The sequence below is a fragment of the Bombyx mori genome, chromosome 24 (assembly GCF_030269925.1).
Source record: "Bombyx mori chromosome 24, ASM3026992v2".
In the NCBI taxonomy this organism is placed as follows: Eukaryota; Metazoa; Arthropoda; class Insecta; order Lepidoptera; family Bombycidae; genus Bombyx; species Bombyx mori.
This window is the reverse complement of record NC_085130.1, coordinates 1,073,330-1,096,506: the sequence shown is the minus strand read 5'-3', so window position 1 is coordinate 1,096,506 and position 23,177 is coordinate 1,073,330. Positions and strand designations below refer to the sequence as shown.

Here is a 23,177-nt window from a genome sequence, read left to right as displayed (position 1 = left end):
TGGTAGCCTATTCCAACTACGCGCGATGCGGTTGGTGAGCTCACGGGCTCTGAAAGAAATGGTAACGCTAGCCCTAGCAAGAGCAGTATTTCGCCGATTTTTTTTGGTGGTAGGAACTCTTGTGAGTCCGCACGGGTAGCTGCCACCATATTTCTGCTGTGAAGCAGTAATGCGTTTCGGTTTGAAGGGTGGGGCAGCCGTTGTAACTATACTGAGACCTTAGAAATCATATCTCAAGGTGGGTGGCGGCATTTACGTTGTAGATGTCTATGGGCTCGAGTAACCACTTAACAAAGGTGGGCTGTGAGCTCGTACACCCATCTAAGTAATGAAAAAAAAATCTACTAGCGGATCGGAATCGCGACCCACTGAGAAGATCTGACGAGAAAATCAGTGGGTTAAAAACGTTTCTCTAGGAACACACTAAGCACAAACGTTTTCCAGTTCAATTCAAATTTAATAAACTTATTAAAAACTACAGTTTCACGCTAACGGTACATCGATAAATTATTTCCCATAAAACGTATTGTATGCAAAAAATTTTGATACAGTCTTACCGTCGTGCTATCTGTCAGTATGGTTGTCGGTCTATTCATTTAACACAGAATAATGAGACGACTGTTAACGAGATGTTTTGCAAACAAAAGAATATGGAAATCAAATGTGACACAGTGAATTACCCAATAATATCGTGTGTAGGATTCAGGCTTGATTCCTTAGGCTGTGTATAAAATAGTTGTGCGTGTACAAAAATATGCAACAGGAAATTAATTGTTGTTATCTCTTCTCGACAGATGTGGCTGTGCGGTTTGGTGGCTGCTTGTCTGGTTGCCATGGCAACTGCACAAAGCAATGAATACCTCCCTCCAAACACCGGCTACAATTACGACAAACCTTCAATACCTTTCCCCACTAATAACAACGGAAATCAGGTAAAATTTCTATGTTTATATGACGGATCCTAAGCTCTTTTCGTTCACAAGCAGACGTTCGCAGATCCAATCTACATTTATCCGAGATTCCTACAAGACATTATGAATTAACTTACTGACTTACTTTTACTGGTGGTAGGACCTCTTGCGAATCCACACGGGTAGGTATCACCGCCCTGGAGGCGCCGGAGTCCGACATAACCCGGTCTCTTACCCCCCTCGACTGGATATCCGTAAATGGATTCCCCAGCGTTAAAAAAAAAAAACAAAAAGGTATCACCGCCCTGCCTATTTCTGCCGTGAAGCAGTAATGCGTTTCGGTTTGAAGGATGCAGTCGTTGTAACTATACTGAGACCTTAGAACTTATATCTCAAGGTGGGTGGCGCATTTACGTTGTAGATGTCTATGCGCTCCGGTAACCACTTAACACCAGGTGAGCTATGAGCTCGTCCACCAACCCATGCAATAAAAAAAATAAAAGAATTACAACTAACTAACACATAGTCATATGTAGCTCTTCTCGTGTATTATCTACAAACAATTATCTTTCTTCAGAACCATAAAAATTATAAATTAAAAACTCCTTACTAAAACTATATATAATTCACTATTGACGTTCAATGGCAGCCATTGTGAATATCAGGAATTTGTTTAATTAAACAAAAAAACTGTAGCAGGAATCCCCCAAAAAGAGTACCTATATCTATACTAATAAATAAATCTACAGTGGTTTTTACGGATGTTCCGTTATAACTACTGAACCATGCATCCGATTGACTTGAAACTTGGTATCCATGTAGAAAATACATGTACTTAATGGATAGGCTAATATTTATATGAGTGCTGGCCTCCCTACACCAGTCGCGGGGGCGTTAATTATGAGAATCTTTGTGGGGGTCAGAAATAATTATGTTAATTTCAAATGCCCAGCGAAACGGACGGGTACAGCTAGTATTTTATAATTTAGTTAACCTCGAAAGCTTAAAGCGCTTACAAAACAGCTCGATGATTCACAAAAGGTCTATAAAACGTAAACTATCCGTTTAATACACTTTAAAATGTAATTGAAAGACATAAAAACATTAAAGACAACATAAAATCGTTGCCCTTACGGAGTATTAATTAACCGAATACAATAAAACGAAAACGTATGTCGATGTTGTAATTTCGATCTAAAGATTCAAACACAAATTTCGATTTAAATGTCGCCGCCATAACGTTGAGTTTCGTGGTGTTTTGATAATTAATAATTACACGGTAAAGTAATAAAGCGTGGTACAAAACCATACAAAACCCACGGGATGCGCGTGAAATTATCTCAAAATCAGTGTAGGCGATTCGAGATGCAACAGTGTGCTTGGAGCGAATTTTTTAACTTCTCGATCGCGTAAGAGTTAACTCAAATGAGTTGGAACAAAAAAAAAGAGCTTTTTTTTTCCTACCTAAGCTGATGACCTTGAGAGGCTATATCAGCGTCGCCTTAACTAGTAGGTGAGCTCACGGGGCTCAAGCCTGATGACGTTGCTAACACGAACCCTAGCAAGAGCCGTGCTTCGCAGAGTCTATCACAGAATCGGAAACGACCCACTGAGAAGATCCGGCGAGAAACTCAGTGGGCTGTGCCTGAGGGTTAATTTACTCGTCGAGCCCTTCATCGCAAGCGACGGGTTCGACGAGAACGATGACCGGTGCTTGAGGTACCTAGAAGCACCATTAGTAGATCGGGAGGATCCGATATGACGTGAAAAAGAGCTTCCCTTTGTTTGCCGCTAGGGGCGCTGTTCCAACTCCATACAAATGTTAGTTAACTTTTACTCGATCGAGAACGTTAAAAAACTCGCACTAAGCACACAGAAATAATGCGACCGTGTTGAAATGTCACTAATCCTAAATCGCAATTGATAAAATACTATGAATTTGAAATATAAACACTGTATTAAAGTTTTATCGGTTTTGACAAGTTACGACCTAGTAGCATTTTAAGGCAATAACCTCAATGCACAGAATTTTAGGAGTGCTACACTCAGTATTGGGTGGACACGAGCTGAATAAGAGATAGAGATATAGTTAAAACTTTTTGTTTTTATTGCTTAGATGGGTGGACGAGCTCACAGGCCACCTGGTGTTAAGTGGTTACTGGAGCTCATAGACATTTACAACGTAAATGCGTCATCCACCTTGAAAAGTTCTAAGGTGTCAGTATAGTTACAACGGCTGCCCCACTCTTCAAGCCGAAACGCATTACTGCTTCACGGCAGAAATAGGCAGGGTGATGGTACCTACTCGCGCGGCCTCACAAGAGTTCCTACCACCAGTAATTACGCAAATTATAATTTTGCGGGTTTGTTTTTTATCACACAATGTTATTCCTTCATTGTGGAAGTCGATCGTGAATATTTGTTAAGTACGTATTTCACTAGAAAAATCGGTACCATCGGCATCGCTAGATACGAATACACTGGACGTCTTATACTTTAGGGCACAATGACTTATGACTTCTTATGACTATATTTTCTTTAATTCAGTTGTACTCATAGGTGAAAATAGATTACCCCTTGTCATTACGTTGTTAGCACAAGCCGAGCGGTTCGTGTGAATTACAACGTTAAAATGTCAGATCTGGTACGTGTTACAATGAACTGTGACCTCGGCAAATCGTATCCAGTTGAAATGTCATTTTGTTACGAAATGTTTCAATGTAGACCTCTGTGTATGGTGCTTCAGTTAACCGTTCATTACATTTAAATGAGACGTTGCCAGGCCACTGAGTTTCTCGCCGGATCTTCTAAGTGGGTCGTGATTCCGGTGGAGGATTTTTTTTTTATTTTTTTTTTATTGCTTAGATGAGTGGACGAGCTCACAGCCCACCTGGTGTTAAGTGGTTACTGGAGCCCATAGACATCTACAACGTAAATGCGCCACCCACCTTGAGATATTAGTTCTAAGGTCTCAATTATAGTTACAACGGCTGCCCCACCCTTCAAACCGAAACGCATTACTGCTTCACGGCAGAAATAGGCAGGGCGGTGGTAACTACCCGTGCGGACTCACAAGAGGTCCTACCACCAGTAATTACGCAAATTATAATTTTGCGGGTTTCATTTTTATTACACGATGTTATTCCTTCACCGTGGAAATCAATCGTGAACATTTGTTGAGTACGTATTTCATTAGAAAAATTGGTACCCGCCTGCGGGATTCGAACACCGGTGCATCGCTCAACACGAATGCACCGGACGTCTTATCCGTTAGGCCACGACGAGCACTGCTCTTGCTAGGGCTAGTGTTAGCAAATTCTCTCAGGTTGAGCCCGTGAGCTCACCTACCGGTCCGGGCGAAGATATATAGATAGAATAGCCTTTTAGACTACCAGCGACTAGGTATAGAAGAAAGAGAGACATTAAAAAGGCTTTTTCACCAGCTTAAGAGTAGGGGGCCGTTAGCTTATATTAGATGCGGCTTCACTCGCTTCATTGTAGAAAACAAAAAAAACCATGCTACCCTCTATCTTTTTCTGTATCCCTGCCCTCACGGCTACAAGAAAGTAGGAAGAAATAAAAGTTGGATGTGAACAGTGAACGTCCTTATTTCCATCTATTTATGGTCTCTTTTTTTTCCTACCTATGCTGATAGCCTTGAGAGGCTATTTCAGCTTCGCCCTAACGTGTGTAGGTGAGCTCACGAGGCTCAAACCGGAGTGTAAACACTAGCAAACTCAGTAGGCTGTGTCTATGGGTTAATTCGCTCGTCGATCCCTTCATCGCATGCGACGGGTTCGACGAAGACGGTGACCGGTGCTTGTGGGTAATGACGTAGATGGTCTCAATGAGCTCTGATGGCCACTTAACACCAGGTTAATGTGAGCCTCTCTGTCTATTAAAGCTCTTAAAACTACCAGAGTAAACTGACCAAACAATCTTAACATCTGTTAATGTTATGTCTAAGTATGTTTATTGTGAAGGTGGGTTAATGACGAGAGCTCATTCCACTCGCCAGGTGTTAAGCGATTACCGGAGTTCACAAATATCGCAACCGCCACCTTGAGGCATGAGGTCGGAGCCTCAATTATATCGTATAGCGACTGTCCCGTCCTTAAAAACGTATGATTGCGTACAAGATAGTACCTACTCGGGAGTTCCACAGTTCTGAATCTCTTGGTCGCCTTTTACGACACGAACGGAACGAGATGAGCTGGAGAAATTCTAGGCCGTACTTCTTTTTTATTGCCCTCGTAGGCAGACGAGCACACGGCCCACCTGATGGTGAGTGGTTACGGTCGCCCATGGACTTCAGCAATGCTAGGGACAGAGCCAAGCCGCTGCCTACCGAAACTATTATTCACTACACAGCTTCCTGTTATATCATTGATCCATCACTGAATATTTAAGCTCAAACTCTCACAAAGAACCTTAAAGCAATTCTGAATCAGTGAGCATGTTCAAAAACCATCATAGAAAAAGAAATCAATATTCACGTCGATGTTCTTTATTAATTTCAGCAGCCAGCCCCGGGTCCATACCGTCCTGCGCAGCCCACTCCCAGCTCGTACCGTCCACCCCAGCAGCGACCCACATACGTACCCCCGCAGCAGCCTAACCAAGAGGTACGTGGATTTGGGATGGGTAGAACTGGGTAGCTTTTTTTAGCTGGGTAGCCCTTTTTTTTTAATTAAAAATTCTTATGGGACTTCCAACAAGGTTGCGTTAAACGTTTAACGCTCCTGGGGAGGGAGAATAGAAAGAGACAGAGCGAGAGTGAATGCGTGGCACTCCAACGCACGCGCATAGTATATCTGTTACAGGCCAGCGCGAGCTTTAGCAAGGAGTAGCGTCCAATATTTTAATAAAGTATTTAAAATTAATTATATTTTTTTTTCTATCTATAATTTAAAATATATTCTATATATTAATAAGTGAAGCAAAAACTTTGTACACCTTTTTACGAAAATTGCGCGGACGGAGCACTATGAAATTTCCCACACTTACAGAGAAGGGGTGCAGAATGTAAATTTTTTTTTTAAATCATGCATAGAAAATACTTTAAATCAATAAAAAAAACATTACATCTTTCGTAGCTTTTTATGGATCAGGATATTAGGGCTGACCCGGTCGTGCTGGAAGGCATAGACTTCGTAAATTGAATAGATACTTTGAGGTAAAAGTTTCAATTATATCGGTCCAACGCTTATCTTAACGTAAAGGAATAAAAATTAAAAACAAAATTATATATTTTTAAATACATTTTATCTCTATTCATCATCTACGTAAAATGGATTCTGTCCAGAGTCGGGCTTCATGTATTTTTTTGTTGATTTTACATATTTCATATCTGCGAGTCAAATTTTGTTATCATTTAAATCAAGTTTTAGACAATTGATTTTTATAGAAAACAACCTCATACCTTTAACTGGCTCCAGTGCATCTCCCATGTCTTCAACCTTATTGTCATCTGAAATCAATGCAAGAGGATCCTCTTCTAAATTCTCTTAAAATTTCTCATAAAGAACATACTCGTAATGCTTTATAATGAATTACTGAAATTATTTTCTCTTAAACAACTCAAGATATACCTACTTGACTGATTGTTACAAAATCACGAAATACATTTTTTTTTGGAACGAAGTTCCTTATCGCGCGTTGTGAAAGGGGGCTAGACGGAAAAAATTCTTACGAAAAGTTGTCACGACACTTTTTAGATCCGTCATTCTGACCAATCAACGTGTAGGCGCTTATCGCGTGACATTGCTCGTATCCGATTGGTCCGCGTAATGAGTACAGTTACTCGAGATAGCGTTTCAACAATAGTAATTTAGTTCATAGTATTGTTTTTTTCTTCTTCATAATGCCGTAATTTATTATTACAACTTGAAAAAAAAATTACAATTCCTTCACTAATTAATCGAAAGGAACTTCGTTCCATCCGGGTGTCCCTTGACACCTCTGAAGTTTTTTTTTATTGCTTATATGGATGGACGAGCTCACAGCCCACCTGGTGTTAAGTGGTTACTGGAGCCTATAGACATCTACAACGTAAATGCGCCACCCACCTCGAGATGTAAGTTCTAAGGTCTCAATATAGTTACAACGGCTACCCCACCCTTCCAACCGAAAGGCATTACTGCTTCACGGCGGAAATAGGCGGGGTGGTGGTACCTACCCGTGCGGACTCCCAAGAGGTCCTACCACCAGTGATGACATTCGCGAATTTCATTAGGCATTGTAAAATACACATTGAACTTAATTAAGTACGCTATTTCTTTCTTACCTTGACTTGTTTCTGTGAAACATAAAGAAAATAGCTTACGGTAAATTAATAATTCAGTATAATCTATATATATAAAAATGAATTGCTGTTCGTTAGTCTCGCTAAAACTCGAGAACTCGATTTGGCTAATTTTAGTCTTGAATAATTTGTGGAAGTCCAGAGAAGGTTTAAAAGGTAAATAAATATGAAAATGCTCGGAATTAAATAACAATAACAATTTTGTTTTTCCTTTGATTATGTCCCCCGTCGGACGGATTCCTTTTGTTTGTTTTAAGTTAATTTTATACAAAAGTTTAGGTCTTTTATTTATCGACTGAGGCATTACGAAGTCTGCCGGATCAGCTAGTTCTAAATAAATATACATTTATTGTTTTATGCAAACCAAAGCTATAAGTCGAGAATTAATAGTCGAGTATCAATATCCAAGTCGAGAATTAAATTATTTAATTATACCATTTTAAGTATAGTCTCATCGATTTAAGGACATTTTTTGCAAGTGCCGCTGATCCGACGAGCTTGAGGCTCGAAGAGTAATACAGTTGAGATACACTCAAAGCTTCCAGCTCATGTCTCAAGGTTCAAGTCACGTTGATATGTCTACGGGCCGTAGTAACATCGTAGCGACACCGTGAGCTCATATTTACGTGAAACGATCTGTTCTAAGTAAATTGTATCATTACTATACCTGGGACATCATTCGCGTTCACTGAAAACAAAGAAAAGTATATTAAAGTACTCCTGATAAATTAATTAATTACAGAGTAATTATTGTATCCTATCTCTTTTACTCTTCCTTTCCTTCCCTTTCTTCAGAAGCCTCCGGAAAAGACTCAAATTTAAGAACGATGCCAAGACTAGCAACACGCAAATGGAGGCCTCAAAAGTGTGCTTGGTGAGAGTTTTAACGTTCTCGATAGCGTAAAAGTTAACCCAAATTTGTATGGAGTCTGAGCAGCGCCCCTAGCGGCAAACGTAGGCAAACGTTCCAACTCCATACATATTTGAGTTAACTTTTACGCTATCGAGAACGTTAAAAGCCTCGCACTAAGCACACAGGTTGATTCACGACTCACTGATTATCCAAGTACACACCCATGCACACAGAGGCACACACGCATGCAAGCGTTTATTTTTCATGGTAGCTAAGGGATTATGCCAGCGAAAATGAGATGAGTAGCTATGTATTTATTTATACTAGAGGTCCCGCAGTAGTCGAAATTCGACTATAATTATTTGGAATTGTAAGTTTGTACACTATTATGATTGTATTTTATACTTCTATAATCACAAATTTCGCCAAGACTACACTATAAAAATATTAACAAAGACAAACAATACTTAATCTATTCTCAATTTGACAACAGACGTCAAGAACAAAAGTTTGACAATAAATAATACATGGTATGTAGTGTGTGTAATGTTTTCTTTATAGTTTGAGGGTTTATTTATGCATTATTTTAAAAAAAAAATAGCATTGTGCACTTCTTCTCTATATTCTCTATAAGTGTGGAAAATTTCATACTCCTCCGGCCGCGCAATTTTCGTAAAAAGGGATACAAAGTTTTTGCTTCACGTATTAATATATAGATGGTTATGTGAATTGAAATCGATCGAAACCCCATCAACCCCTATCCCCTCTAGGTGACTCGGAATGTACTTACGTTTGATTGCTTTGTCTGTAGTACAGCGGGTTGACGAGGGGCGTTTATTCATTTTATAAGACAGGGGCTGTTTAGCTGTATCTAATAATTAATAACGGAGAATTAAAATACATATCTTATACCTTTAAACAAGCAACTCTTTTGCTCTCTTATATATATATATGTTTCCGAGCTGTTTCCGAGATTTAGATTATATAATACATACATATAATATATATATAATCTGAATCTCGGAAACAGCCTCAACGATTTTCATAAAATTAGTATACAGGGGATTTCGGGGGCGATAAATCGATCTAGCTACGATTTATTTTCAGAAAATGTTGTTTTATTCGTGTATTCAATAATCAACTCTTCCCGACATCTATTGGCGAATAATAATGGGTACTATTTTTCTTAATTGAAGGCAACTAACCTCTTTAAAGACACAACAAGATGGCGTTATCAAAAAAAAACCGGTCATCATCTAGTAAAAAAGTAAAATAACATTCTCTGCTTGACTCGAAGTTTGAGAGACGCTGGAAATTTTCTTTTATCTTACAGGTAGTGATTGCAAACGGTACCTAAGTGTGGAACGTTCACAAAAACTAATTAACGTCTAAATTTGGACACGACATGTGTCAATATGAAAATCGCCTTTTTATTCTCTATTTTAAACTGTCTAAAAACATTTATTCGAATAATACCATAACATCTTAAATACGCCATAGACAAAGGCCTTTTTTATGGTGTTAGAAAAAAAAACAGTCTAGTTATTTGCTTAGCTCTGGTTCTCTTTTTCTTAACATATTCACCACTGCGTCTACCTCAAACTACTGTGAAGAGAAAGCAAAAAAACTGCTTAGACGCGCTATCTCATTCTTTCGCACGCCAAATTTGTATATGTTTGTCTCTTTTTATTTTTATTTCACAGAGTATACACAAATACTACAAAAGTGCTATAGTTATCGCTTTTAAAATTATGCACCCGTCTAGTCTGTAAAATACTCAACCGGGACACCAGTAAACCCTCAATCATAAAAAAATATCTACTAATATTAAATCGCTAATTGGAAACAGAACAATCCCTACCTATGGCATGTTGTAATGGATAAACTATTGCTGATAAAAGCGAAGGAGATGCATAGGCAGAGCGCCCGACGATGCCAAGACTAGCTTGCTAGCAAGTCCTCTCATCAATAAGAATAAGAAGAACGTTTTGCTAATTAGAATTATGAGATATTGAAACTTACCGTAATCTATACCTAAAGCAAACATTTCATTTTTATTTATATTTTATAATAATATAGATTATGCATTCTGGAATCGAAAAGATTCATCTGTTATTTTAACCTCTGAATATGTACTATTTTGATTGTCAGTTACAACTAATTAATATTTTATAATCTACTAGCTGACCCGGCAGACTTCGTAATGCCTCAATCGAGAAATAAAAGACCTAAATTTTTGTATAAAATAAACTTAAAACAAACAAAAGGAATACGTCCGACGGGGGACACATAAAAGGAAAAACAAAATTGTTATTTTTATTTAATTCCGAGCATTTTCGTATTTATCTACCTTTTAAACCTTCTATGGACTTCCACAAATAATTCAAAACCAAAATTAGCCAAATCGCTCCAGCCGTTCTCGAGTTTTAGCGAGACTAACGAACAGAAATTCATTTTCATATATATAGAAGAAGATATACATGGAGTTGTGAGGTCTGTGAGCTCTGGACTTTGCACCATAGATAATACACTTAGTTTAAAAAACATTAGATATTACACTTCTTAAAGAGAAGTGTTGAAATTAGACTAAATAACGTCTAATTAAGTCTACTAAATTACTCACTTGATAATAGCAATCCATATTCTGTACAAAAAAAAAAGTATTCAGAACAAAATATAACTTCCAACGGAATTTCCGAGTCGCAGACTTAATTAAAATTACTTAATACTACGGTTTAATTTCGCGTTTCATATTTTCATTCTATTATCTAACACTCAATTCAAACATTCTGTGTGCAAAGAAACTTAACTGTTAATCTTTCTTTCTTATAGAAATTTAGACGGTACCGTACCTAGTAGGTAAGCACAATATTTTTTTTATTGGAACGAAGTTCCTTATCGCGCGTTGTGAAAGGGGGCTAGACGGAAAAAATTCTTACGAAAAGTTGTCACGACACTTTTTAGATCCGTCATTCTGACCAATCAACGTGTAAGCGCTTATCGCGTGACATTGCTCGTATCCGATTGGTCCGCGTAATGAGTACAGTTTCTCGAGATAGCGTTTCAACAATAGTAATTTAGTTCATAGTATTGTTTTTTTCTTCTTCATAATGCCGTAATTTATTATTAGAACTTAAAAAAAATATTACAATTCCTTCACTAATTAATCGAAAGGAACTTCGTTCCATCCGAGTGTACCTTGACACCTCCGAAGTTTTTTTTTTTTTTTTATTTATTGATGCACAAAACAATTTACAATCATTACAGTACATATTAGCTAAATCGTACAAGTAGTACTTAGATCTAATCTGGATTGCAATCTAAATAGTATGTGCAGTCAGCTAAACCATATTAATGTGCATAGCTTTGGCTATTGAAAACAATTAACAACTAAAACTGAACAGTATTAAAAAAACAATAAGCCTCAAAAGTGGTTTAATCATAATTAATTCTAAAACTGACAATGTTTTCATCATGCCTAATCTAATCTAATAAAAACAGATGTGAAAAAAAAGTTGAAAATGAAAAGTATCCTAGTTACGCCATGTTATTTGTGATTTCCCGCGGTATTCGGGACAAATACTTATTACTAACTAACCAACAAGCCTTCGTCGCAATCTTAACCTATTATTAAACAAATGAATGTAGGTACTTACGTAAATCTTTTTTTTTCTGGTAATGATCTACAAGCCAAAATTGTTAATTTATTCAATCTTTAATGTGAACAGCGTTTACGTTCTAGGATAAAACTTTTAAAAGTAAAAAAAAAACAGTTATTCAGTGTCATTGCTGTGGGCAGTGTGCTTAGTGCGAGTTTTTTAACGTTCTCGATAGCGTAAAAGTTAACTCATATTCCTCAATAGCATTACTGCGGCAGTCGCCGAGTGCCACACGTGTTTTTCATTTTTTATTTATTTGTAAATCATTAACAAGAAATGTGAATTCACCGTGATTGTAAAGAAATATTTATAGCATATACTTTGACATTAGAGTCATAGATAGTTCTTGATAAAAACAATTCAACTTACTCAACTCTATAGAGCCATATTCAGCATCGGAGATTCCCAAATATTTCGGAACCACGGCACAAAAGTAGTTTGAGAGCATCTGTAAATGTTAAAAGTAAAACTTCGATCTATGAAGCTCATTTGACGTCTGCTTTTTTTAAACGCGCTTTGATTAGCTTTTTATATGTGTATTATGGAAGCTAAAAATAAGAAGCACCATCTCAGTATATTAAAAAGTGTCCGCTGAAAAGGAACTAATTAAGGTGGCGCCACAGTACCAAGTTACTGGTGGTAGGGCCTTTTGTGAGTCCGCGCGGGTAGGTAACACCACCCTGCGTATTTCTGCCGTGAAGCAGTAATGCGTTTCGGTCTAAAGGGTAGGGCAGCCGTTGTAACTATACTAAGATCTTAGAACTTATATCTCAAGGTGGGTGGCGCATTTACGTTGTAGATGTCTATGGGCTCCAATGACCACTTAACACCAGGTAGGCTGTGAGCTCGTCCACCCATCTAAGCAAAAAAATAATCTAGTGGATATTTAGCTTAACAATAAAATCTTTTATTTAAAAAAAAAACTATTCGTTACATCGTTATGTCAATTTGATGACTGTCATTTATATTTCCTTACTTTAAAATAAAATTAGTGTGCCACTGTGAATTTACCAAACAGTACCGATCTTCCCACTTATATACCTAACTATTGACTTCTTATATCTGATATTCAATTGTTCACGATTGACTTCCACGGTGAAGGAATAACATCGTGTAATAAAAATCAAACCCGCAAAATTATAATTTGCGTAATTACTGGTGGTAGGACATCTTGTGAGTTCGCACGGGTAGGTACCACCACCCTGCCTATTTCTGCCGTGAAGCAGTAATGCGTTTCAGTTTGAAGGGTGGGGCAGCCGTTGTAACTATACTGAGACCTTACAACTTATATCTCAAGGTGGTTGGCGCATTTACTTTGTAGATGTCTATGGGCTCCAGTAACCACTTAACATCAGGTGGGCTGTGAGCTCGTCCTCTCATCTAAGCAATAAAAAAAAATAAAAAATCAATGTAAATAATATCGTCTTGTAAGTCCAACAAATGGCTATGTGAAATATCAATTATAATTGTATGCACACGCTTGATTAGTTTTCCAAAAGATGACAATAGTACCTAAAGCCTGCGATTTTTAATATAAATAAATAAATACGTTCGAAAATTATTGTACTAATTCCGATTGGCAGTCTGTCAGCAACGTCTTAACAATGGCATTAGCTACGTGCCAAATGCTCGCTGTCACTTTATTGATTAAAAAAATATAATGTACTTACCACAATCTGAAAACAACTTCGAGCGCCCATTATAGTAATAATAAAACCACCAGTTTTATTTTGCATCATAAAATTCAAAATTTAAATCGATAATAAAAAAAAAAAAATATGATTATGGCAACACTGAGACTTTAAGCGTAAATCGAATTGATTGTAGATAATTTAGTGAGACTTAAGTTAGTTTGCTGTTTGTTATTTGCCGTTGGAGTCTCGGAAAATGCTCGAGAAAGCCCCCTATTCTTTGCATCAGCGACTATCAAAGCAATCCCACTAATTAGAATCTGGATCGTTCCCATTACGTGTGCTCAACGTCCAGTAGTAGACCACTCTAACGAAAATTCTAGAAGTCTGATTTATATTAAGGAACAAACACAATAGTAATTATTTATCCGTACTACTTGACCGATCCGGTGGATTAACTTTGAGATATAACGACCTCGCCTTGCTTTTATTAAGCCGGCTTTGTCAAATATAAGGAGTCAGGAGTTTTAGTTGCTGTCCAACTTGAACACTGCCGAATTGCAGCCCTGAAATAGGGCTGTGCATCTTAGTATAATTGAGCAAAATAACCGCTCTATCTGCTTTCTTAAGACAAACACGACGTCCCAATTTTCCTTCAACCACTAACACATTTAACGCGCATATTCCAGCACGAGCACCATGAGCATCATGATCAGCAAGATCACGAGCATCATGAGCACCACCACCACCACGAGCCCGGGATGCCGTTCGACTTCAACTATGCCGTCAACGAGAACGGCAATGACTACAGCCACAACGCCATCTCGGACGGTGACGTCACGAAAGGCGAATACCGAGTCGCGCTGCCCGACGGCCGCACACAGATCGTTAAGTACACTGCCGACTGGAAAAATGGGTTCAACGCTGAGGTAAGGCAACCTTTTTTTATCGATTTTTTTATATGGACCGCTTTTTATCGCTTTTGAAGTCGTCGTGGCCTAAAGGATAAGACGTCCCGTGCATTCGTATGTAGTGATGCACCGGTGTTCGAATCCCGCAGGCGGGTACCAATTTTTCTAATGAAATACGTACTTCGTGAATGTTCACGATTGACTTCCACGGTGAAGGAATAACATCGTGTAATAAAAATCAAAATCGGCAAAAAAATATAATTTGCGTATTATTTTTTTTCTTATATGGATAGATGAGCTCACAACCCACCTGGTGTTAAGTGGTTACTGGAGCCCATAGACATCTACAACGTAAATGCCGCCACCCACCTTGGGATATGACTTCTAAGGTATCAGTATAGTTACAACGGCTGCCCCGCCCTTCAAACCGAAACGCATTACTGCTTCACGGCAGATATAGGCAGGGTGCTGGTACCTACCCGTGCGGATTAACAAGATGTCCTACCACCATTAATTAAGAAGAATGATAATAAGTACTCACACATGCGATCTCACAGAACGCACATGCACTTATTCTTGAATGATGTTTCGGTAGACATAACACAGGGGAAATTTATGGCTCATGGTAAAATGTGATACCTTCATTTACTTTAGTTTTTGATATCAGGTCTCATACGAAGGCGAAGCGCAATTCCCCGACCAGCCCAAATACGGAAGTGGATCCGGCGGCCAAGGATACAGCGAAGGAGGCGGCTACCAATATTAGATTAACTTTTTAAATATAAGAAAAAATAACTAAATAGTATGTATACAAATTAAGAGCCTACAATACCCATATTTGCTTTGTACGAAATTCAATACATAAATGTTTACTGTAAAATATATTAAGGTAAAACTGACATTTATTTTTTAACGAAAACACATTTGAAAAAGATCTAACGTACATCCGAATTTTCTCGAACCATTAGCGTCATAGATAATACACAAATAACATCTAAGAAATATGACAAGCTATGTCATGAAGGTTCTTAATAACAGATCTGTGGCATTCATAAAAATGAAGATGGCGCCTATCATCACTACTCAATTAAACTATAAAATAAAAATATCTTGGAAGAAACATACTAGAGCTAGGTATGAGTATTAAATTGCAAAATTATTATTTTTATAATTAATTTTATAATTAAGCTTACCGGGCCTTTCTAAGTAGGATAGTAATTTAACGTGGGTTTCCGTAAATTTGGTGCCGCTTTTCTTCCGGGTATATTTCTCTAAGAGTCTTGAATGCCCAGACTGCCCGTCCTTAGCTTAAATTTCGTCTAAACCAATATATTAGTTAGGTATTGTAGGATTTATGTGTTCAATCTGTTTATGAATATCAGAAAATAATTTTATCAAACTGGCAACATTCGTTATTGAGTTGAAATAAAATTCTTAATTCTAATTCCTTGTGTATTGTTTAGGCATTAAAAGTGTTACATTCATTAACTCAGCGATGCTTTATTATATGTATATATTTATAAAATCAAACTAAGATTATATCGTTTCAATACCCTGTCAAAATACAGATACAATTTGAAATATAATGGTTTCAGTGTAAACCTAAATACTAAGTTAGATCAGATAAACGTTAGTTTGTATCTTACATTGTTACAAAGTTCATTAAAGGTTTGTTTCGCAATAAAACTAAAGTTTAAATTTTACTCTGTTAGCACTCTAAAAAGGTCAAGCTAAAAATGGGGGGGATGTTACAATTAAGTAAAGTAGTCTTTAAAAAAAAAATGCACTAATTGTGTCAAATCACACAGTAATACTGACGGCGTTGAAATCATTAAATATAAATTTTGTACAAGAGATGCCCTTTTTGCAGTTTTTTCATTTTAAGATTTTATTATAATTATGTTATTGTAATTGCGTTTAATTACTATTCAGATTTCTGCGGTAATTCCTATCCTAAAGTCCCTTTGCCTTACTATTAATTAAAACATGGGGCTTATGTTAAAAATGTTCATTTAATAAATATTAAAAACAGTTACTCGCTGTGTTTAACATAATATACATAAAATTCATTACAAATACATAATTAGTCTTTTTTATTTCGTTAGCCGTGGGGCGCCTGCAATTGTATTGCTATCTTCTTTTAAGTGAAAATGTATAGAATAATTTTGTCGAAGTCTTTGCCTTAGCATCTTTTATTAGTTTTATGACCTTTATCAAGAAAGTGTGGAATAGACAATCATCAAGCAGCGAATTAAGTACAGTTAAAATTAGTGTATTTTTTATGAGCAAACTTATAAATAGGAAAGCTACATAGTTAATGTGCTATACCTATTTTAAATGTTTTATTTTTGCCACCATGACAATAACAAGAGGCCAGAATTTGCCGCTGTTTAAGTTAATCTCAAAACAATTATTGTTTTGTTGTATTCTTTTTAGATGAACAAAAATATTGTAATAGTTAAAATAACAATGGCTTTGTGGAGTTAATGTCTTCGCCCAATTGTAAGATAAATTTATTATTTATTTTTTCACAACGTGCACTTTAAGCTTACGAGACCAATTATTCGTGTGTAAGGGCACGCTATCTAGAAGATTTGTCAAATACGTAAATATCTTAAAATTTTCATTGAGTATGTCATGTATAAAGTTCTTGCAAGACATTAATATTTGTAACATAATTTATTCCCACGATTTATTACATTTAAAAAAGATCATGACAAAACATTATTGTAGCTTTGTTATCAAAGTCCTTTGTACCTTATTTTTCTAAATAAATTATACCTATTAAGTAGTATAATGCGTTTTATTTATTGATTATGTATCTTAGTGACGTCTTTTTCGATCAATATCGTAATGAAGTGACGTGAAATAGTAAATAAGATAAGGGCAGAGCTCCTCTGCCGTTATTTGAGTTACAAATCTCACACATCACGAAGCTTCTTTAGATTTCACATATTTCAACAGACAAATCTGTACTTGCTATGTGTTTGAATAAATTGACAGTAGCCGTGGGCAGCTGTCTGGCTCTACCCCTGGCAATGTTGACGTCTTTGAGCAATGGTAACCCCTCGCAATCAGGTGGGCCGTATGGACAATAGAAAAAAAAGGAAATATCGCCAAATAAAACCATGCGTAATCTATTGAGAAGTCTCAGTCCGTTTATATTTTTCGTATTATAGGCTTCTATGTAAATTATGGTTTTACTTTGTAATCCTTAAAAATGTTAGTCCTCCTAGATTTCTTCAAAAGATGATTTTTAAATATTTTATATACTTTTTAACCCTACTTATCGCTGGTAACTTAAACTATGTGCGCTGTAGCATGGTGCGAGTGACAGTTGCCTGTATGACGACTAGCGACATAGCATAGCCGGCATAGACTTTTTAACAATAAAAATTGAACTACGCACAATATACGTTTTTTTATTTAAAAAACATTGACTATCATTTGTAGCAGTACATCCCATCACTAAATACGTTTATAGCGTTACGTTATACGCAAAACGCTTTGCTTAATTTTGAATACTAAGTCATAATTTGTAAATCGCGGTAACTTTCAAGAGTGAAACGAAACGATACTGAAACTGTCACTCGCACCATGCTACAATATACATATAAATAGGGGCTATTCCAGACACATCCGGACGGGTAGGTGAGCTCACTCGCAGTTTACCGAGATTATGTTTCATCTCATCTCATCTCGTTTCATTTAAATTCATTCCAATTGGATATAGTATCAAATTTATCAATTTCATCTCATTTCGCTGCATATCATTTTTTTAAGTCATATATTCTGTTATGAAGAAAACATAAGACCTGACCTAAAGGCCTGGTTGGCCAGGCCAAAAATCCTTTAAAAAAAATACAAAACCTCATCAACGTGTGTCGATAAAAAACTTAGCCCCTGGAACGCGAAAAAGGTAGATTGTTTTGAAGTAAATCTCACTTCATTATTGTTCAATTCTAATATCACAACTGTGTTTGAGTATATCTGCACTTTTTAGGAATTCTTCAATTGAATAATGATTGAGAAATGTTGTTATAGTGACATCGCCATATTGCTTAGAATTACAAATATTAATGTAACACTGCAGTATTTTCATTACAATCAAAGCAGATAAAATAACCGAGGCAAAAAATATAAGATATCATGTATAAAATTAGGGCTTCGTCATACATATTTTATATTGCAATAAACATTCCGTGTTTGTAAAATGTTCAGTTTTGGTCAAGAACACCAATTGCTAAAATTTGTACGAAAGAAAATATTCATAGTGTTTACAGTAAACATTATTAGTTATTAGTTTTTGTAACTGTGAACGTTGTTTATTACAATGAGGGGGGTAAAAATACATAAACTTAAAAAACAAATAAAACTAAGATTTTTTAAATACAAACGAAGTAGTTGCTGTACTCTTCTCGCACACCAATTGTACTGTATTCATACCCAAGTGGATTCAATGAAGTCACTAGCATGACGATACTTTTCACTTTTAAGGCGAGACTTCACTTAATTGAAGTGTAAGCAAGGTACTACTGGCTTCACTTGCTTGTCGTGCACTGTACTCCTGTTAGAAACTAGATTAACTGTATTACTGTAACTATTAACTACTGTTTCTGTAGAACTACCATCCCGCATTATGTTCTGCCACAATGCTGTGTTCCACATTGATAGTTAGATTGCTAAAACTGATACCTTACAACTCATGTCTCCAGGTGGATGGCAGGATTTTAGTTCTAGATGTCTATGTTGTAGATGTAGATGTGTATGTAAAAGTTGGGACAGTAATACATTGAAACCTCAACCTTAGGGACCGAGATTAATGTCCACATTTGTTATGTGATGATTATAGCAATGCTATGAATGCTATGCACTTACTGCTTTAACATAGCACTAAGTGGCACATAACCTAATCCTACAATCAAGTACAATAAAAACAGCTTCTACGTTAAGTATTGGACTATAAAATATCACTATCCAAAATGACTTTTCATATATTATCATTCTATAGATTAAATGTGAGAAGCAACATATAATCTATGCGATGCCCTTTTGATTAGTGGAGCAATCACAGAAAAAGTATCAGAGATTAAATCACAATTATTTCATATACTTTCAGAAAGCATTATGCATGAAACCAACCTTGAAGACAGCACAAACAGCATTCTTTGGCTGCACGAAAAGTTGAAATGCCTCTGGAACTGCACAAAATTCTGTGGGATGTGCTTAGAAACTGAAAATCTGAATGCCATCAACTTGGAGCTGGTTATAAGTCGACAGAAAGAGTCCAAGTCATTATTGGATATTATTAATTTTATATTTAGAGATGATGTGAGTCTTGTTCTAAAAATTATGTGTATTGGTTTGTAAATTTACCTATTTGTATTTTAACGTAAAGCAATATTAAGCACAGGTCAAATACTAATGAATTTTGTCTGACTTGTGTATTCACTGTGCCATGGAAAAATATATATAAAAAAAAAATGAATAGCCCCATTTAAATTTGTTAATTTATTTTCAGGTTGCAAATATAATGTCTTGTTCCTATATATGTGATAAATGCACAGAGAAGACACTACAATCCTACATTTTTATTAGCAACACAAAGAAATTATCCAAAGTAATAAACACATGTGTTAATGATTTACATTCAAAAGTGACAGATATTAATGAACAAGTATTAAGTACTTTAGAATGTAACAAATCTAACATCGTGATAGTTTTGGAAGAAGACGATGATACTCTTGAAGACATCAAAGAATTAACAACTGTGTCCGAAATAGTGCCAACACAGAATCCTGTACTCAAAAAACTACCACAGACTAATATTAGTAGCTCTAAATCTACAGTTGTGATAGTCGAAGATGATGACGTTTTGAATAGAATTAATACGAACAAGCACATAACCGCGAAAGGTGGTGAAATAGTTATAAATCCTATTAAACTGAATATAGCTCCTTCAGTGCCTCAATATGTAATCTATAAATGCTCAAAATGCACAGCCATTTTCACGACATACAAGTCCTTGAAGGAACACGAAAAAGTAAAACATAGCAGTAAACTTTTTAAGTGTACGGTTTGTTCAAAAGTTTATTTGACCTTACAGTCCTTAGATTTACATTATAAAACTCATGAAGTGGCTCGCTGTAGGTATTGCCTTAAAATTACAAAAGACAATGAGTTGATGTTGCATCTAAAAAAGGAGCATGGCACAATGTTGTCGTGTTGTCTGCATTGTGACAATGTATATTACACCCACGAAGCCTTACAAACCCACATCCGGGTCAGTCACAGTGTGAACAATACAACTGAGAATCCGCAGTGTCAGTACTGTTATTTAGAATTTACTACCTCAAATAAGAGTTTACATAAATGCAAGTTTAATTGTCCGGAATGCACAATAATGCCTTGTATCCATCATGAATATCTCATTAGTTATAGAAACCAGATTTTAAGTCATGCAAGCAAAGCGAAATGCTTGAACTGTGATTACACTACATCGAGAAAGGAATATTTGGTAACGCACGCTAATAGGGAGCATTTAGACCACCATCCGTTCACATGCAGCGAATGTAACATGCAGTTCTATACAAAAGCAAGCCTCAGGATTCACATAGACCAATATCACATTGAGAATACTTGTGAATATTGTGATAAAGAATACAATAGGCCATTCTTCCTACAAAAACACAGAAATCAGTGTAAAACAATAATTAGAAAAATTAAATGTGACCAATGTGTAGCGTCATTTGATAATGTGGTGGATTACGACAAACATGTATTTTTAAAGCACAACAATGGAGGATATAAATGTACATTGTGCAATAAGAGATTCATGGAAGAAATTGAATTGCAACAACATGAGGCAATGATACACAGTAGCACGGTCCAGTATAAGAAGAGGAGTAAACATATTGAGTGTACACTGTGTGAAATCAAATTTAAAAGTATTAAAATGTTGCAACAACATCAAGACACGATTCACAAAGCTGGCACGCTCTTTCCTTGCAAGAGCTGTTCGAAGAAATTCTACAGCTTAAAGAAGCTGCAATTGCATCAACACCGACATTACGAAAGGATTCAATGTGAGAAATGCCGAAGAAAAATCATTAGTGCCTTTTACCTCAAGCACGTGATTAAGTGTAGCTCTGAGTGGAACATGAAGAAACATATTTGTGAAATGTGCGGGAAAGCGCTCCTTTCAGAAACCGCTTTGAACAATCACATAAAAACACACCAGATTGTCACATGTCCGGTGTGCAACAAACGACTGAAAGAGTCTTTGCTCGAGAAACACATGACGAGACATAAAAAAAATGTAGAGACCACTGGCTATTCAAATATTAAAGCCATACCGATGCGAGCTTGTCCGGTCTGCGGCCACTTGGTACGAAAAAAACTCGATCTCGAAGCGCATATGAACCGCTACCATTACAAAATCAAGCCCTTTAAATGCCAACAATGCAGCAAAGAGTTCTGTGGACGAGCCAGATTGAGGGAACACCAGTTGACTCACGAGGAGAAGTCTTGCATTTGTAACATATGTCACAAGAAAATGGCTAATCGTGTATGCCTTAAAATGCATCTTAGGATACATACAGGCGAATGTCCTTACACTTGTGAGCATTGTGGCGAAAAATTTCGATCATCAAGCATACTCAGTACTCACATACAAAAGAAACATGCCGAGAAGACCGTCTCATGTCCATCTTGCGACAGTATGTTCCATTTTGTGAGAGAAATGAGGCATCACTTCAAACATGTTCATTGGAAAGGGAAAGACCGACCTTTCGATTATAAAGAAGTTGTGCCTAAAATGTACCATCACCTGTTCGAAGACGGGAGACTGCCCAAACTTGATGATAATGAAACTTGAAACTATGTTTCTAATTTTAATGGTTTTATCTGGGATGTCATAAGTTGACTAATAACGCTATTGAGTCTTGTGTTGATATATAGTCACTAGAGCGCAGACACTGGAATACTGCGACCCGTCTTAAGATATGGGCTCGAACACTCAATAGTTTCCTCAACTTGGGGCAGATGGGTCACCAACACCGCTAGCCCGTGGTCTTCTCTGAAACATTCTCTGAATTTTGCATATTTTCAATAACGAATTCAGTCTATTTAAATATGTAATGTAGTCCTTAAGTTTTGTTACATTCATGTAGTTACAACTCTACTAATAAGACCTTGGCATGGCGGTGGAAAGATAAATTTTAAACCTACTGCACTGGCGTTAGCGTCTAATTCTAGTCTTAATTATGACGCGATTTTTAAAAGTGGTCAGAACAAAGTGTACTAAAGGGTGTTTAGACTCTAGCAGACCTCAGACTTGCAACCACGTATAAGTAATAATGTATATGGAGGGAAAGAAAGAAAGAAAAAAGTAGGAAAGAAAGAAGAAGATGTATATGAAGGATTTCTATATCGCATCACTGATGTACCTGTAAAACCAATTTGCTCGGAGTGTACAGCGAGATTTTATACACAGATTACAGGCCTTCTTGAATTATGTGAAAAACTGAAAGAAGTCCGTTCTGTAATTATGCATACAAGTCAAAATTTTTTTTTAAGTTTTTTAAATTCTCACGTTAAATGGGTTGTGTAAATATAATGATAGTAATGTCGATTTGCGTAAAGGGGCAATTTCCAGCAGTGAATTTCTGTCGATTGAAAGGTTCATATTTACAATGTCAATAGTAATGCGAGTAGATTTAAATGTTAGAATCTGCTAATGATTACTGATGAATGTGTTCGTTAATGTAACAACACTAATAAATATTTGTTTCTATCAAGTAAATGTTTTAATTTCCAACAGAAACCACTTTCGACAACTGACCAACTAGCCGTACTCGCTTCGCTGGGAATTCAAAATTAACATTATTATTTATTGTCCTTATTATTA

The 23,177-nt window shown here is 36.5% G+C and overlaps 3 protein-coding genes across 13 annotated transcripts in view; 2 read left to right on the top strand and 1 right to left on the bottom strand.

Annotated features, from left to right (window-relative positions):
• CPR131 (cuticular protein RR-2 motif 131) overlaps positions 1-17,061 on the top strand; it is a 75,834-nt gene extending 58,773 nt beyond the window's left edge. For 3 of the 7 annotated variants that reach the window (XM_062675508.1, XM_012697987.4, XM_021346312.3), the window contains 4 exons: positions 795-932; positions 5,432-5,536; positions 14,048-14,287; positions 14,937-17,061. In XM_062675508.1, the coding sequence (XP_062531492.1) occupies positions 795-932; positions 5,432-5,536; positions 14,048-14,287; positions 14,937-15,035 (582 nt within the window). In that variant the 3' untranslated portion in view covers positions 15,036-17,061. 7 annotated transcript variants of the gene reach the window in all.
• LOC110384790 (uncharacterized) lies at positions 6,155-15,234 on the bottom strand. 5 transcript variants are annotated; one of them, XM_021346327.3, is made up of 8 exons: positions 15,102-15,234; positions 14,909-15,022; positions 12,097-12,175; positions 11,725-11,751; positions 8,859-8,939; positions 7,883-7,903; positions 6,334-6,381; positions 6,155-6,261 (listed from the first exon to the last, which is right to left on the bottom strand). In XM_021346327.3, exons 2-8 carry the CDS (start codon positions 14,912-14,914, stop codon positions 6,182-6,184), a joined length of 342 nt encoding a protein of 113 aa, XP_021202002.1. In that variant the 5' UTR covers positions 14,915-15,022; positions 15,102-15,234; the 3' UTR covers positions 6,155-6,181. The 5 variants fall into 5 exon arrangements, with proteins under 5 accessions (XP_021202002.1, XP_062531612.1, XP_062531615.1 ...); XM_062675628.1 differs by having other exon boundaries at positions 14,919-15,022; XM_062675631.1 differs by lacking the exon at positions 8,859-8,939.
• Positions 17,062-17,850: 789 nt separating the features above from the next.
• LOC101737189 (PR domain zinc finger protein 5) lies at positions 17,851-23,072 on the top strand. The gene is made up of 3 exons (XM_062675595.1): positions 17,851-17,916; positions 19,389-19,600; positions 19,791-23,072. The coding sequence occupies exons 2-3, from the start codon at positions 19,397-19,399 to the stop codon at positions 22,143-22,145; spliced, it is 2,559 nt and encodes an 852-aa protein (XP_062531579.1). The 5' UTR covers positions 17,851-17,916; positions 19,389-19,396; the 3' UTR covers positions 22,146-23,072.
• Positions 23,073-23,177: the final 105 nt, after the last annotated feature.

Bases quoted from the DNA above. Each gene is read 5' to 3' on its own strand.
- LOC110384790 (XM_021346327.3), bottom strand. The intron at 7,904-8,858 runs GTAAGTACATTC...CTTTGTTTTCAG, and splicing joins TACAGACAAAGCAATCAAAC to TGAACGCGAATGATGTCCCA. The intron at 6,382-7,882 runs GTATAGTAATGA...CATTGATTTCAG, and splicing joins GAACGCGAATGATGTCCCAG to ATGACAATAAGGTTGAAGAC.
- LOC101737189 (XM_062675595.1), top strand. From the start codon at position 19,397: ATGCATGAAACCAACCTTGAAGACAGCACAAACAGCATTCTTTGGCTG. The intron at 19,601-19,790 runs GTGAGTCTTGTT...ATTTATTTTCAG, and splicing joins ATTTTATATTTAGAGATGAT to GTTGCAAATATAATGTCTTG.